We start from the raw sequence: 15,627 nt of genomic DNA, 5'->3' as shown, positions 1-15,627 counted from the left end.
CCTCCCCATATCTTCCAAGGAGTGAAGCAGAGCAAAGAATATCAGAAGTGTCATGGACTGTCAGTCATCAAAGGGAGTGATAACCGTAAGCAGAAAAAGGAGTCATAACAACGGTAGAAACGCTGCTCTAGTCATCGGCACCAGTTTGTTTGGAAAGAAAGTGGTGTAGGGTGGTGCGACTGACAGAGCTTGAAAACGAAAACTAGCAACAAGGTCTCAACCGGATTCAATAAGGAAGACAAATACACATGTATGTACACGACATTACAGCAAAGAAAAAGGGAGACTCCTGGTAGTTTGTTCAAAGGTGCTCATGGCATCATATATTTGAAATCGCAGTTTATACAGAACAGTTATATCAGCACTGTGAGCATGAATTGCAGAGGCAACCCAAAGGGACTTGGTGCACTTTGTGCTCGTGACACAGTGAGTGACGGCGCAAGTGACAAGTGAGAAAAACAGCGAGGAAGGCGCAAGTTGACAAAGTGATAAGAAATATATACAAAGATCAATGGTTCAACAAGAATGATTATTTACAGTGATTGAGCATGGTTTCAAACTTTTTATGAAACAAAGTTGAAAGTGAGCCGTTAGTTGCGCTGAAAAATTGGTCGATGTCGTTTCGATCCTATTTATTCAGGATCATCTTCAGTACCGGGTTGCCAAATTTGAAGTGCTGTAGGTCAAGAGGCAGGTGTGCCCGGTATTGGATCAAGGTACCGGCGTGTGTACAAGGAAACACGGGTGAGGCGCAGCGTGGAGAAGCGTCTGCATAAAGTAGGAGTTGGTAGAACTTTCCACTAGGACAAGGTACCGGTGTTGGCAAGGTACCACACGAAAGGCGCAGCGTGGAGAAGCGTCTGCTTGGATTCAATTGCGGGTAGAACTGTCCTAATGGCCACCAATATGCTACTGGGTTGAGCAAAAAGAAGGGTCGGATCCCTGATCCGCTGCGTCGGTCCAGCAGGGAATACCGTTGTTTGGAGATGATTAAGGGAATGGAGTGAATCCACTGACAGGAAAGCGCTAGGATCAGCACCGGGCCGCCACGTTCGTGTGCGGTTTCATCCGGTGTCTGACAGAGCTTGAAGCTTTCTCGTGGCGAGTTGACATTATCGCAATGAGAAAGACCATCTTCAGGGTTAGGAGATTCAGAGGACAGCTGTGCATCAGCTAAAAAGGGGTGTACATACGAAAAGTGAAAACCAGATAAAGGTCCCACTGTGGCATCACAAAGGGTTTAACAGGAAATATGGATTAAACCCTTGAGAAATTGAATCACAACAGGTGATTTGAAGAAAAAAGATTGGTCAGTTAAACATAAAAAGGCTGAAAGCCGTGACGTGAGTCCCATGCTCTCCATGCCACTGTAATCAAGCTATCCTGGCTTAAGAGGGGTGAAACCCCGAAACCGGTCCTAGGATGCTTGGTTCCAGTCCAGGGAGGACCTGGCTTGGCAGTTCGGGCTGGACTGTTCCCATGAGGCACAGGGTCAAGACTGATTTGCATATGGTTGGGTTCAAACTGGAATGGCATGGTGAGCAAAAAAACGATGGATTTAGGCCCAGATCTCTGTACTGGGGTGAATGTATGACATTGTTCTGCATTCTGTCCATCAACTGTTGTTTTTGCACGATCAAGATGAACCTTATGCGGGCTGATATACGGAAAACGTCTGAAAGGGTCACTGCCACGGAAAGAAATATAGGGGAGCTACAGGCTGCAATACGCAAACTGGAGGAAAAGGTCCAAAAATTGGTCCACCATCACAGAGAAATGGCACTATACATGGATGATCAGGAAGGGCGAGCCCGCCGCAACAACATACGGGTGGTGGGTGTGCCTGAGGGGGCGGAGGGTCCCAGTGTGGATCTCTCCCTCGAAGACCTCATCCTCATCACCTCAAGCCCAAAAGACTGTCCCCGCTATTCTCTGTAGAAAGGGCACATAGAGCCCCAATCCCGAAACCAAAACCTGGTGCGCCACCTCGAACTATCATCATCGCACGCATTCTGAATTTCCGTGACCGGGATGCAATCCTGCAAGCAGCTAGAGTCAATGGCGACCTCCCCTACGATAATGCGACGGTCCGTTTCTTCCCGGACTTCACTCTGAACGTGCAGCCAGAAATACGCTCCTTTGAAGGGATCAAAAGAGCTCTTATGGGATAAGGGACTCAAGTACATGATGTTCTTTCCAGCAAGTTGAAAGTAGTTGACTGTGACAAATCCTGGTTCTTCCTGACGCCGGAGGAGGCACAACACTGGCTCGACGAAGGCCCATCCCAAACGCATCGCCGGAGAGAGGAGAAAGACCGTGGGGTCACTGGCCAATGCCCTAAAGACTGTCTGCACTGGCGTGGAGACAAAATGCGCTCGCCCTCAAGATCCAGGAGTTCCCGCTCCGGCAGCCCTGGCAGTGACACGGCACGTGCTGGAAAATAAAAGACTGCGTGAACTTTACTGGTCTGTAATTATTTATCCTTTTTGTTCCTATGTAATGCAGGGGTGGGGGGTCTCCCGACCTCTAGACATGGTATGTTTCTCTCTGCCAACTCAATATTGGACTGGCATAATGCCGAATGAACTATGGAACTTTAGAAAGTGATATTGACCCTCAAAACTGTTGGGGCATTGTTGCGGGCCCGGGGGGGAGAGACTATTGGGCGCTAACACCGCACGAGCCTAAGTTTAATGTTCTTTCTTCTGGGGAACATAGGCACTCTGCTATTGGGGTGGTGGGTAGTTTTGAATCTACTAGGTAGGGACGCAGAGAGGGGGACTTGTTCGTCATGGGTAGGGTAGGGAGGGTAATGTTGTTAGTATGTATAGTCATGGTGATGGCACTCTCACTTAGACCCCTCAGGAATGGAAAATGTGATTCTATGCTTATGTCAATAATCCGACTGAGTAGCGGCGGAGGAGTGACAAATTCAGCTGTAAGTAATATATATCTGCAACATAAGTTTTTTTGGGATGTTAACGTTTTAGTAGTTACCGATCTGCAAACATTGACACACAGTCATTACGGGAATAGGCTCACACTGACCTTCGCTAACCAACATGTCACAAACACACACACCTTCTATGGCCTCATCTGATCCAATGACACAACGTACCACAACGCCAACGCTATCATTCCTCTCCTGGTATGTCAATGGACTGAGAGACAAGATAAAACGTGGTTCTGGTGCTACAATATCTGAAGCGCATGGCCCCAGCAGTTATAATGATACAGGAGACGCACCTGGTGGGTTCCATGTGTAAAGCCCTGGACCGGTGGGGGTTCCAATTGGTAGTGCATTCAGAGTTCACCACGGGATCCCGGGGGGTGGGAATCTTGGTTCGAAAGCGATTCCACCGCATTGTCAAAGATGATCAGGGCTGATTTGCAGCAATCGCGATTCAAAGGGAGGGTCGTCTGCTTAATTTAGTGACTGTCTATATCCCGCCCGCCCTACATTCCCCCGCCTTTCAAGATCTGGGCAAATTCCTCCTAACATTACCGGAGGGGAGTTAATACAAGGGGGAGACTTCAATATGACCATAAATGATGCACTGGACTGTACGCCTGCCCGCCCCCAACATCGTTTAAGCTCACCGTTGGCCGAATTCTCAGAAGCCCACGGTCGGATGGCGGTTCCAAATCCCACTTCAGAGACAATACACCTTTCATTCAGGAGTTCATAATAGCCTCTCCTGCATAGACTACATATTTACGGCACTAGATAACATGGAGAGGATGGGGACGACATCACACTTACCCAGAGGGATCTCTCATCATTCCCCGATAAAGGCGGAGATTCGGGCACGCAGTGCTATTCAACGTCGTATGTACCCCATCTATCCAGGATTCCTCCTAAACTAAGAGAAGTTTAGTCACTGCAACCACGCAATATTTTCAAGAAAATGAGACATCAGTCACCTCCCCGTTAACGCTGTGGGAGGCATACAAGCCAGTGATACGTGTACAGGCCATCTCCCTCATCGAGGGACATAAAAAAGAAAAGAAACATGCAAAAGAGACTTTGGAGCAGGAGGTGTAGCAGTTAGAATCTCAACATGCCATAGATCCCACTGACGTTACGGCACATACACTACATGTTAAAAGACAGGAATACAAAGAATACCTTTGGGCAGATGCCAAAACCAGTCTACAAGCAGTTCAACACCGGATCTATGAATCTGGGGACAAGGCAGGTAAACTTCTTGCTTTGTTAGACAAGAGGGAACGGGCGAAAAGATGGATAGCGCAGAATAGTGTGGGAACTGGGGATGTCACATCAGACCCACAAGAAATAGTGACCGCACTAGTGCAACACTACAAACGTGTTTGCACGTCCACAAATACCACCACTGTCCAGGAAGCACTGGCATTCCTTAAAGACATCCACATGCCGAGGCTCACGCCGCAAGAAACTGAGAGTCTAGAAGCAGACATTACAGTAGACAAACTCAAGGCAGCCATCTCAAAGATACAATCAGGTAAGGTCACTGATCCTAATGGCATCCCAATAGAACTATATAAACATACGACAGACAAGAAAGCCCCGAATATGCTGAAAATGTTTGAAGCAAGTCGTGCCACAGGAACACTCCCCAGAGATCAGTGTCTGGCAACCATTCTGGCTATTCACAAGCCGGGTAAGCCGGCGGTGGAATGCACTTCATATCGACCGATCTCATTAATCAATGCAGAAGCTAAAATCTTGGCCAAAACTTTGGCACTCAGGCTGACACCCCATCTCGTCAAGCTGGTCCACCCGGACCAAACCGGTTTTATACCTGGCAGAAACACTGCCTTGAATCTCAGACGCCTGCATACCATACTGGGTCGGAAACACAAATTACAGGAAGACTCTGCTGTCCTCTCGCTAGACGCAAAAATGGCCTTTGACTCGGTGGAATGGGCTTTCTTGTTTGCGGTTCTTCAACATTTAGGGCTTGGACCAAGTTCTGCTCCTGGGTACACCTACTCTACACAAACCCCATGGCGCATGTAGTCGTCAATAGGCACATATCACGGGAGATCACTCTGGGTAGAGGAACGCAGCAGGACAGCCCATTGTCACCTTTATTGTTCGCATTGATTCTGGAGCCGTTGGCGGCCTCGATTAGGTGGGAACCCATGGTTCGAGGTCTAAACTGGAGGGAGGGTTGAGAAGGTCGTATCTCCCTCTACGCTGATGATGTTTTAATATATATAGCCTCGCCCACGCGGTCCCTCCCCGCATTACTCAACATCTGCGCAGTGTTTGGATCGGTGTCGAAATATGCCATTAATTGGGATAAGTCCGTACTCTACATAATACATGGGCGACCTCCACGTCTCCCAAAGGGAGGCACGGTCCAGATAGTGACGGATAGTTTCAAATACCTTGGCATACAGGTGACGTCAGATCCGGACACATTCATAACACTTAACTTGCACAGTTGCAAAGGCTAAAGCGCGACGTCAAGCACTGGAGAGCAATGCCGCTCACCCTACTGGGTAGAGCAGCTCTTTTTAAAATGATGGCCCTGCCCAGATTTTTAGATGCCCTAAACACGCCCTATCCAGACACCTACCCATACTTTAGAGCAGTGAACTTGGAGGTTGCTATTCTCCTATGGGATAGCTAACCGGCAAGAGTGGCAGCGGACAAACTAGTCAGAAGTTGGTATGATGGCGGGATTGCCCTACCTGATATAAAGGCGTGCTATTGGGCTTCACAAATCACAGTCATCACTGAATGGCTTCATGTATCTGACACAGAGCCTGCCTACTGCCTAGGCAGAGTGGCCCTGGGAAAAGGTGGCGTTAATGGGGCGCTCTGTAACAAACGGAAAACCAGAGACCTCGTGGGCCCAACGGCACACATAGTTCGTATATGGAACACAGTAACCAAGCACCTGGGCTGGTCAGACACACTAACGCAACACACTCCACTGTGGGACACAGGAAAACTGGGAACACTGGGAAAGAGCAAAGGATTTCAAAAACGGAATCCGATAGGAATCTCCCTGCTGGGGGACCTCTGACACAATGGAGAGGCCGTACGTTTTGCCTACCTACAAGAACAATACATGATGACTCTGGGAGAACAATTCCGATATATACAAATTACACACGCGATAGATGCAGCCCTCCCAAAAGCAGAAATACTCCCTGAATCATCCCCTTTAGAAGACCGACTGCTCACTGATTATTTAGACAAAAAAGCAACCTCACTCACCTATAAAAAAATTATCAATAACCGGACAGACCTACTTGACCGACTCAGGGCGCTCTGGCAGACGGCGGTTGGTGACATGGACGACCCCGAGTGGCAAGACGCGATTGCATCGCCTAAAGAGGTGGCAATAACCTCTAGACTTCGATTGATACAGTTTAAAATATTACACAGGGCCTATTACACACGGGTAGTACTAAACAAGATGGGAAGAATTCCTGCTCCGTACGGTCTACGCTTCTGTGGCGCCACAGGTACCTTCTATCACACCCTGTGGGACTGTGCAAGGCTAACACCATACTGGGCTGCAGTGATGGGAACCATCACGGAGGTCATGGTGAAGCAAGTCCCGCCTGAGCCTAAATGCTGGCATTCAGTAGAAAAACGAGCAGTCATGGATTACAGCATGGATGAAAGGACACTTTTATGCAGTATTTTCTTATATCGGTAATCTTATGCATGTAACAGCATGGAAGTACATTTTTCAGTGCCACAGGAATGGTGATATCAGATAAAAATGCACCAATAATCACTTAACAGAAGGTATGTTTGTAACAAAGAAGTCATCTTCAATTTTGCTCCACTTTGAGAATAAAAACTCTAAAATCAGATTTTAAAAACCAGTTTTAAAAAGTTTGCTTGGCCTCTTGTGAGCTTGGCTGTCTCTTCTTGCACTCAGCGGTAAGGCGCCGTCAAACACTGAACATACTCCGGCAGCAAGAAGCAGTGCTCCTGGCCTCTTTTGACATGATAGCGCACATCTTCACCCGGGTTCCAGGAGAAGACATACACCACCCTGTAACAACAAAAAAGCAGCCATTAGGGGTAAAAGGTCCACACCAAAACTTTGGAGGCACTAGCAAAAGTAAAGTGAAGCGGATGGCCCTAGACACAGAGGATATCAAGGCATATTTTATCAAAACAACATGGATTGCACACGTTCATTTTAGGTCTAGGCTGCGTTCATTTTTAGCGGTCTGCTTGCAACACCTATTGACGGTATATGTAATGACTCAAATTCATTGCATACGCTTAAAGAATGGGCTTCGGAAAGCCCTTGCTCATGATTGGAAGACTTTCTATTCTATATCACGTCCATGGTTCTGATTCAATTACTTTACTCTTTATACTTGTGTTTGTCCCGCCCATGAGCGTTTTGGTGTTACAGTGCTTCAATTGATTGATGTATCCTTCCACTGCTGATGTAAGGCTTAGGGGTTGTGGAGGGACTGTTTCCTTTTCCTGCTCCCCCATGGCCCAGTCTCTGCCTTTTTCACCCAGCGACCTCTTGCCCCTGCCTCCTTTTTAGGTCTCGCCTGACCCAGCGCATGCGCTGGTCTGGCGAGACTTATTGAGAGGGCTCCAAAAAGTGCTACCAGGCCAGCCTAGAGCTACAGTGCATGTGCGCGCACGCTGTGCTTGGCATAGCCAATAGGTCTCGCTTTTGGGACCTTATAAGTATTTAGTTATGCAACTGTTGCATGGCTAAACACTTATAAGGTCCCTAAGGCGAGACCTATTGGCTATGCCAACGCTTGTTTTATTTTATTTTTTAACTTTTTTCCACCCACTCAGCTACAGGAAGCTAGCCATCTAAAAATGTTTCTTTGAGCATTACAGATTTGGACGTTTGCAACTGTGCGCACATGTGGAGAGCACCTATGAATGGGTGTGTTTGATTTTAACAAATCCCACTCAAACACAGCCACCACTGATGCATGCACATATGCAGCAGCCATCTTTCAATGGGATTTATTCATGTAAACCAAACTGCATTCAAAGATGACCGCTCTGAATGTGCACACATTCAGGATTGCCATCTTTGAATGGTGCTTGTCGAAACAATACAAATGCCTTCAAAGACAGCCAACAAAGATGCTCACACATCTGCAGCGGCTAGGTTTGAATGCACTCTGAATGTTTACAGCCCATGCCAAGATCACCATCACAGATGCATGTGCATTTGTGATGGCTATCTATGCCAAAACAAGCATTGGCATAGCCATTTCCCTACCAAGATCTACTGCCGTACTAATGTTTGTTTTCGTTTTAAATACTTGTAAAGGAAATTCACAGTCATGGATCACTCGACTAGCCTCTCCACAGAATACTATACTCATCTCTCAACTTAGCAAAACAGACCTACAAATATGTGAGATCAAAATAATGTTACTACTGATGGCTGGAATTTCAAAAGTTATGCCATATGCCTTTACTTATCTTAATTAGAGTATTCCAAGTCATTGTGATAAAATGTAACCTATGTAAATAAAGAAGTATGTTACTTACCCTGTAAGCATCTATTCACAGTGTGAAGTGCTGCAGATTCACATGCTATGCACGCTCCTGCCATGGAGTGTTGGGCCTGGACTCTGTAAGTTATTGTGCTCGAGGAAAGTCTGTATGGTCGACGATGTGCGCCTAATTCCATACTCCTGCTCTGGGGGCCTGTACTTTCTGAAGAGTCAATGAGTGGCTGTCTTTGATATGGCAGAATGGAGACAGCAGAGTTCTAGGAGGAGGCGGCGTTTCCTTAATAACCGACAATGCCATGAAAACTTCCGTCGGGATGCATCTCGAGTTAAAAAACCCTGGACAGAGGAGGGGTTATAAACACCCTGGACAGAGGAGGGGTTATAAACACCCTGGACAGAGGAGGGGTTATAAACACCCTGGACAGGGGAGGGGTTATAAACACCCTGGACAGGGGAGGGGTTATAAACACCCTGGACAGAGGAGGGGTTATAAACACCCTGGACAGAGGAGGGGTTATAAACACCCTGGACAGAGGAGGGGTTATAAACACCCTGGACAGGGGAGGGGTTATAAACACCCTGGACAGGGGAGGGGTTATAAACACCCTGGACAGGGGAGGGGTTATAAACACTCTGGACAGGGGAGGGGTTATAAACACCCTGGACAGGGGAGGGGTTATAAACACTCTGGACAGGGGAGGGGTTATAAACACTCTGGACAGGGGAGGGGTTATAAACACCCTGGACAGGGGAGGGGTTATAAACACTCTGGACAGGGGAGGGGTTATAAACACCCTGGACAGGGGAGGGGTTATAAACACCCTGGACAGGGGAGGGGTTATAAACACCCTGGACAGAGGAGGGGTTATAAACACCCTGGACAGAGGAGGGCTTATCCGCGGAGATGTTCTTGAAGCAGTACAGACAATGGATATAGGAGTAAAGGATAAACATGTGTAATGTCTATCCCAAATGTTAGAGAACCTGGTAGGAGTTGGAGATGGGCTGATGGTATAAGTGGCCTCGAAGCCTAAGGAGGGAAGTGAGGCCCTCTACTGACTGCTGGCATAAAAGTCAGCCTGCAGACCATAAATGCTCTTAAAGCCGTAGGTGTGGGAATCTGGGGAGCCTTCTGAGAAATATGCACAGGCTGTTCTGCTGGTAAGATGAAGCACAGAGGGCACGAGGTTTAAAACTTGCAGTGAGTGTGGGTGACAGCGTAAGTTCTTTCTTAGGCATAAAAGGATCTCCAATACCTAATATGTTGAGTATCTCGATGTCTTTCTGTCAAATGGTACGACGTCAAGCATCAAAATTTTGGGATTTATATGCCAAGCAATAGCGAGGGTACATGGATCCTACCCTCGACAGAGTACAAGACATCAAGAGCAGCAATGTCAGGAGTAGAGATGATGAGAATGTTTCTTTCTGCCCCCCTGGGACATTTCCTCCTTCAATCTCTGTGTCTGGGCGTCCTTTACATATAAAGGCAGAGTCACAGTGGAAGCCATTCCACCCTTGGAGGCCCTTTCCCCTTTTTCTTGTCCACATTTCAGAGGTCTGTCAGATTTCTTTTGAGCCTGATGCAATTCCCTTTCCTCCAGGGTCCTTTTGGGCATTTCAGAATGCAACCCTCACTATAAGTTGCAGTAAGAAGCAGGATGACAAACCACATACCTGGCGGGGATCAAAATAAGTCTGTCCCTCCTCTTTCATGGGCACTTCACAGAAAAGTGAAGGGATGATGACAGGCACAAACAGCTAAAGAGCCAAAGAAACTTTGGAGAGTCTCCTAGAGGCAAAGGATGTCGAGCAAAGATGGAGAAAAAGAATTCGGACAGAAACTCCCGAGTTCATTTGGGAGAAAAGGACACCCTGGCTGTTCCGAGACATCACTCTTATGAGGTAGGAGGGCACGCAACTGCTGGTATTAGCCATCAAGGACTCTGGAAGCCCCTGAACTCTTAAAGGGATAAAGTGCTTTTTAGCTCTTCTAAACTTAAAGGATATAAGGCTTTATTGTTCCTCGTTCTATAGATTGGGAGCGCTTTACCTGATGGGTGATGCAATCCAGTTTTGGGAAGGGATGTTTATACGTGCTGGACTCTTCATCCTCTCCAAGATATATTTGGACAAGTGTCCCTGCATGCAGTGGGGCATTATTCGAACTTTCCCTGAAGAGCCTAGGGTGCCGAGCATGCGTACCTTGCTCTGGACAATTCTCTTCCCAACCACTTCCTTAACCCTGCCTCAATGGAGTTTGCTGCTGGTTCTTTTTTAAGCTCAAGGGAGGCGGGTCCCTGATTACTCCAGGGTTAGATCCTTGCTCTATAAATAGCACATATAACATCAAATAACCATGATAACTAAAGTGTAAGACCCTCAGATTGCTAAATTAAGCTACGAAGCATTGCTCTGTGGAACATACTACTGCTCCACCTCAACATTTTAATAACAAATTCCTTTCGCTGTGTGCAGTGTCCTTTTTGAATGGTAACTCAACGGCTCCTGCCTTTCTTCCAGATTGGGCCGCCTCACGGATGCTGGCCATCTTTTCTCTTGCCCCATGCTCTTCTCTGCCACTTCCATTGCCACTAATTCTTTTTCCAACATCCCCACTCTGTGTCCACCACCCCTCTATGTGTGGGTAGTATTGATCTGTCATTATTCATTTGAAGTAGTCTATAGTCTGTATTACCAACTCACAAATAAATATTTATATTCGCTAAAGGCATGGTGTGATATGACACGGAAGTTTAGGTAGCACCTTAATTCGTGAATTTCTAGACCTTTTAGGAATTTTTGGGATGAAGCCACTGTTAACATATTAGTCAACTCTAACTCCATTTCAACTTTAATTTTTTAGGTTATTTCATTTTAGTATTTCTTGTTTGTATGTGTTGTCACACGATGCGGTTTGTGTGAACGTATTGTTGTGGGTCTTTTAGAGTATAATGATGGGTATGTTGGGTGGAAAACTCTGTTTCTAAGTAGGCGTATGAGACAAGCCTCTTGGGCACTGGATCTGGACCTACTGCTATCTTCATAGCAATCCATTCCCTTAAAGGATCCTGGCAAATGCTTATGAATCCATGAACACTGGTTAAGTGGAGGTCTGCTACGAAGCAGCCAGTGTGCCTTCTTGTCTCCCGCATTCAAGCCCAGGCATACATTTCATGTTCTGTACTCTGGCTACAGAGGCAACCAGGGCCCTTCACCACATACAACACGGTCCTCAACACTACTGACCCTGCTCACATTCAGAAGATGGGGAGAAGGGGGGGAGGTACTAAGGGCCAGTGTGCCTTCTTGTCTCCTGCATTCAAGCCCAGGCATACATTTCATGTTCTGTAGTCTGGCTACAGAGGCAACCAGGGCCCTTCACCACATACAAGACGGTCCTCAACACTACTGACCCTGCTCACATTCAGAAGATGGGGAGAAGGGGGGAGGTACTAAGAGCCAGTGTGCCTTCTTTTCTCCCGCATTCAAGCCCAGGCATACATTTCATGTTCTGTAGTCTGGCTACAGAGGCAACCAGGGCCCTTCACCACATACAAGACGGTCCTCAACACTACTGACCCTGCTCACATTCAGAAGATGGGGAGAAGGGGGGAGGTACTAAGGGCCAGTGTGCCTTCTTGTCTCCCGCATTCAAGCCCAGGCATACATTTCATGTTCTGTAGTCTGGCTACAGAGGCAACCAGGGCCCTTCACCACATACAACACGGTCCTCAACACTACTGACCCTGCTCACATTCAGAAGATGGGGAGAAGGGGGGAGGTACTAAGGGCCAGTGTGCCTTCTTGTCTCCTGCATTCAAGCCCAGGCATACATTTCATGTTCTGTAGTCTGGCTACAGAGGCAACCAGGGCCCTTCACCACATACAAGACGGTCCTCAACACTACTGACCCTGCTCACATTCAGAAGATGGGGAGAAGGGGGGAGGTACTAAGAGCCAGTGTGCCTTCTTGTCTCCTGCATTCAAGCCCAGGCATACATTTCATGTTCTGTAGTCTGGCTACAGAGGCAACCAGGGCCCTTCACCACATACAAGACGGTCCTCAACACTACTGACCCTGCTCACATTCAGAAGATGGGGAGAAGGGGGGAGGTACTAAGGAGCCAGTGTGCCTTCTTTTCTCCCGCATTCAAGCCCAGGCATACATTTCATGTTCTGTAGTCTGGCTACAGAGGCAACCAGGGCCCTTCACCACATACAAGACAGGGTCCTCAACACTACTGACCCTGCTCACATTCAGAAGATGGGGAGAAGGGGGAGGTACTAAGGAGCCAGTGTGCCTTCTTGTCTCCCGCATTCAAGCCCAGGCATACATTTCATGTTCTGTAGTCTGGCTACAGAGGCAACCAGGGCCCTTCACCACATACAAGACGGTCCTCAACACTACTGACCCTGCTCACATTCAGAAGATGGGGAGAAGGGGGGAGGTACTAAGGGCCAGTGTGCCTTCTTGTCTCCCGCATTCAAGCCCAGGCATACATTTCATGTTCTGTAGTCTGGCTACAGAGGCAATCAGGGCCCTTCACCACATACAAGACAGGGTCCTCAACACTACTGACCCTGCTCACATTCAGAAGATGGGGAGAAGGGGGGAGGAGGGGTAGCAGTAAACAGGACACAATCCAGACATTCAAACAGATTATGGGGCTGGAGAACGCGCCAACTCATGCTATATTGAGTGAAAACATGCTAGTAGGAAAGGCACATTTTTATTCCTGAAACAAAAGAAGTGTAGGAGACAGCAAACGATGTGGGCCACTAGCAGCTTACATTACAGGTCGGAATGCACTTGTTGCACTAATGTTGCTGGACTGACTGTACATTTTCCATAGACGCAGAGGTGGGTGACAGGTCGAACCGCTACTTACGCGTAGTTGTCTTCGGTCACCACCTCCTTGACGAATGAGAGGAACGCTTCCAGGAAGTTGAAGCACACGGCAGGCTTCCAGAAGTCACGTGCTTCCTGTGGGGTCAACAAGGCAGTGATGAGCGCTTGGACACTTCTGTGGTGGTCTCAGTTTACAAAGATATCTACCAAATGTATTCATTTTTGGATACAAAAAGAACACAAATGCCTCTTTCCTGACTTGTGCTGTGGCCCTCATCACCTAGGGCAGGTCTTTGTGTGGACCTGAAGCCTACAAGACAGTTGTTACATTATCGCATGGCATTCTCAGAGAGTCTTTCTTTCCCATTAATTCTGTATTCCTTGCTTCCCACGCTAGCCTCTTCTTAAGGGCAACCACATATTCCGGCCCTCGACCCCTGTCTTTCCCATGCCCACTGCACTGATCCCCTACTCTCACTGAAATAATTCATGCTCGGAAGAGATGGGTTTAGGCCAACCAAATATATGGAAAAATTAAACAGCAGTACGCTTGCAGATGTAGCACCCTTGCTGAGTAAAGGTCACGGACACTGCATATCACCGTGGGTTTGTATGCTTCTTTGTAACAGCATAGACTGACTGTGGGGTGAGAGTGCACCTTTCTGTTTGCGCCTTAGCCAGCGAGAAACCAAGCACTGACGGCATCACGGTCACTGCATTTATCAGCAATCAAACAAGCTGTCAGAGAAAGGGCAACAAGTAGACATACAAGGCCACAAAAATCTCATTGCCTAAAATGTTAATAAAAAATGCAGACTTACCGCACATGTAGGTGTACTCTGAAAAAGAAAAAGAATACTGCAGTAAATACTTTATGCAAAATATCCTCAGCAAATCTACAGAGATTAATATTCAGAGCACCTCTGGCAGGCACTTTAACAACACAGCAGGGCAAACCTGAGGAAGTGCGGAATGAATCGTAGCTGTCATTGTCATGGGGGACATGACCAGGGAAAGGCCCATCGCAGTGCCTGAGGGAGTTTTCACTCCCAACCACTTTGTAAGGCCTGGGGTGTGCTTGGGTACAAGGAAGAACTAGCCAGGCCCATGGACGGCTGGCAGGGCTCATGGATCCTAGGATGGTTCGTAGCAGATGGGACTGGCTAGGCCATGGATCCTAGGATGGTCCAGAGCAGGAGATAGGGCAATCTAGGGTCATAGATCCTAGGCTGGTCCACAGCAGGAGATGGGGAAGACTAGGGTCATGGATACTAGGATGGTACACAGTGTTGTGTTGGTGCTCGAGCTAGACTCGAGCACCTTAGAGTGTTGTTAGGTTACTGCTCGAGTGTGTGTTCATGTGTGGGATTATTGTAGATTCTAGAGTGGGAGGGCAAAGACATGAGAAGCTAATAGCCTGCGTCTGCACTTCCCTGCTGTCTTGAGGGTTTAAGCCTTCAATAAAGTAGTCTCCTTCTACTCCTCGTCTGGACTACTTATTGAACACAACACACAGCAAGAGATGGGACTGGCTAGGGTCATAGATCCTAGGATGGTCCACAGCAGGAGATGGGGCTAGCTAGGGTCATGGATCCTAGGATGGTCCACAGCAGGAGATTGGGCTGGCCAGGGTCATGGATCCTAGGATGGTCCACAGCAGGGGGACTTGCTAGGATCATGGATCCTTATTTTGGTCCACAGCAGGAGATGGGGCTGGCTAGGGTCATGGATCCTAGGATGGTCCACAGCAGGAGATGGGGCTGGCCAGGGTCATGGATCCTAGGATGGTCCACAGCAGGAGATGGGGCTGGCCAGGGTCATGGATCCTAGGATGGTCCACAGCAGGAGATGGGGCTAGCTAGGGTCATGGATCCTAGGATGGTCCACAGCAGGAGATGGGGTCGGCTAGGGTCATGGATCCTAGGATGGTCCACAGCAGGAGATGGGGCTGGCTAGGGTCATGGATCGTAGGATGGTCCACAGCAGGAGATGGGGCTAGCTAGGGTCATGGATCCTAGGATGGTCCACAGCAGAAGATGGGGCTCGCTAGGGTCATGGATCGTAGGATGGTACACAGCAGGAGATGGGGCTGGCTAGGGTCATGGATCCTAGGATGGTCCACAGCAGGAGATGGGACTGGCTAAGTTCATGGATCCTAGGATGGACCACAGCAGGAGATGGGGCTGACTAGGGTCATGGATCCTAGGATGGTCCACAGCAGGAGATGGGGCTAGCTAGGGTCATGGATCCTAGGATGGTACACAGCAGGAGATGGGGCTAGCTAGGGTCATGGATCGTAGGATGGTACA

The 15,627-nt window shown here is 48.0% G+C and overlaps 1 protein-coding gene across 2 annotated transcripts in view; it reads right to left on the bottom strand.

The window, feature by feature from the left end:
- Positions 1–6,610: 6,610 nt before the first annotated feature.
- Positions 6,611–15,627, bottom strand: part of LOC146869193 (decapping and exoribonuclease protein-like) — a 97,488-nt gene continuing 88,471 nt past the window's right edge. For both annotated transcript variants that reach the window (XM_085643122.1, XM_085643117.1), the window contains exons 6-8: positions 14,140–14,157; positions 13,359–13,453; positions 6,611–7,007 (exon numbers count right to left, since the gene is read on the bottom strand). In XM_085643122.1, coding sequence (XP_085499248.1) covers positions 6,887–7,007; positions 13,359–13,453; positions 14,140–14,157 — 234 coding nt within the window. In that variant the 3' untranslated portion in view covers positions 6,611–6,886. The remainder of the gene's footprint in view (positions 7,008–13,358; positions 13,454–14,139; positions 14,158–15,627) is intronic.

Source organism: Triturus cristatus, chromosome 1_1, assembly GCF_964204655.1.
Source record: "Triturus cristatus chromosome 1_1, aTriCri1.1, whole genome shotgun sequence".
Taxonomy (NCBI): Eukaryota; Metazoa; Chordata; class Amphibia; order Caudata; family Salamandridae; genus Triturus; species Triturus cristatus.
Note: the sequence above shows the minus strand (reverse complement) of the source record. Positions and strands in the feature narration are given on the sequence as shown.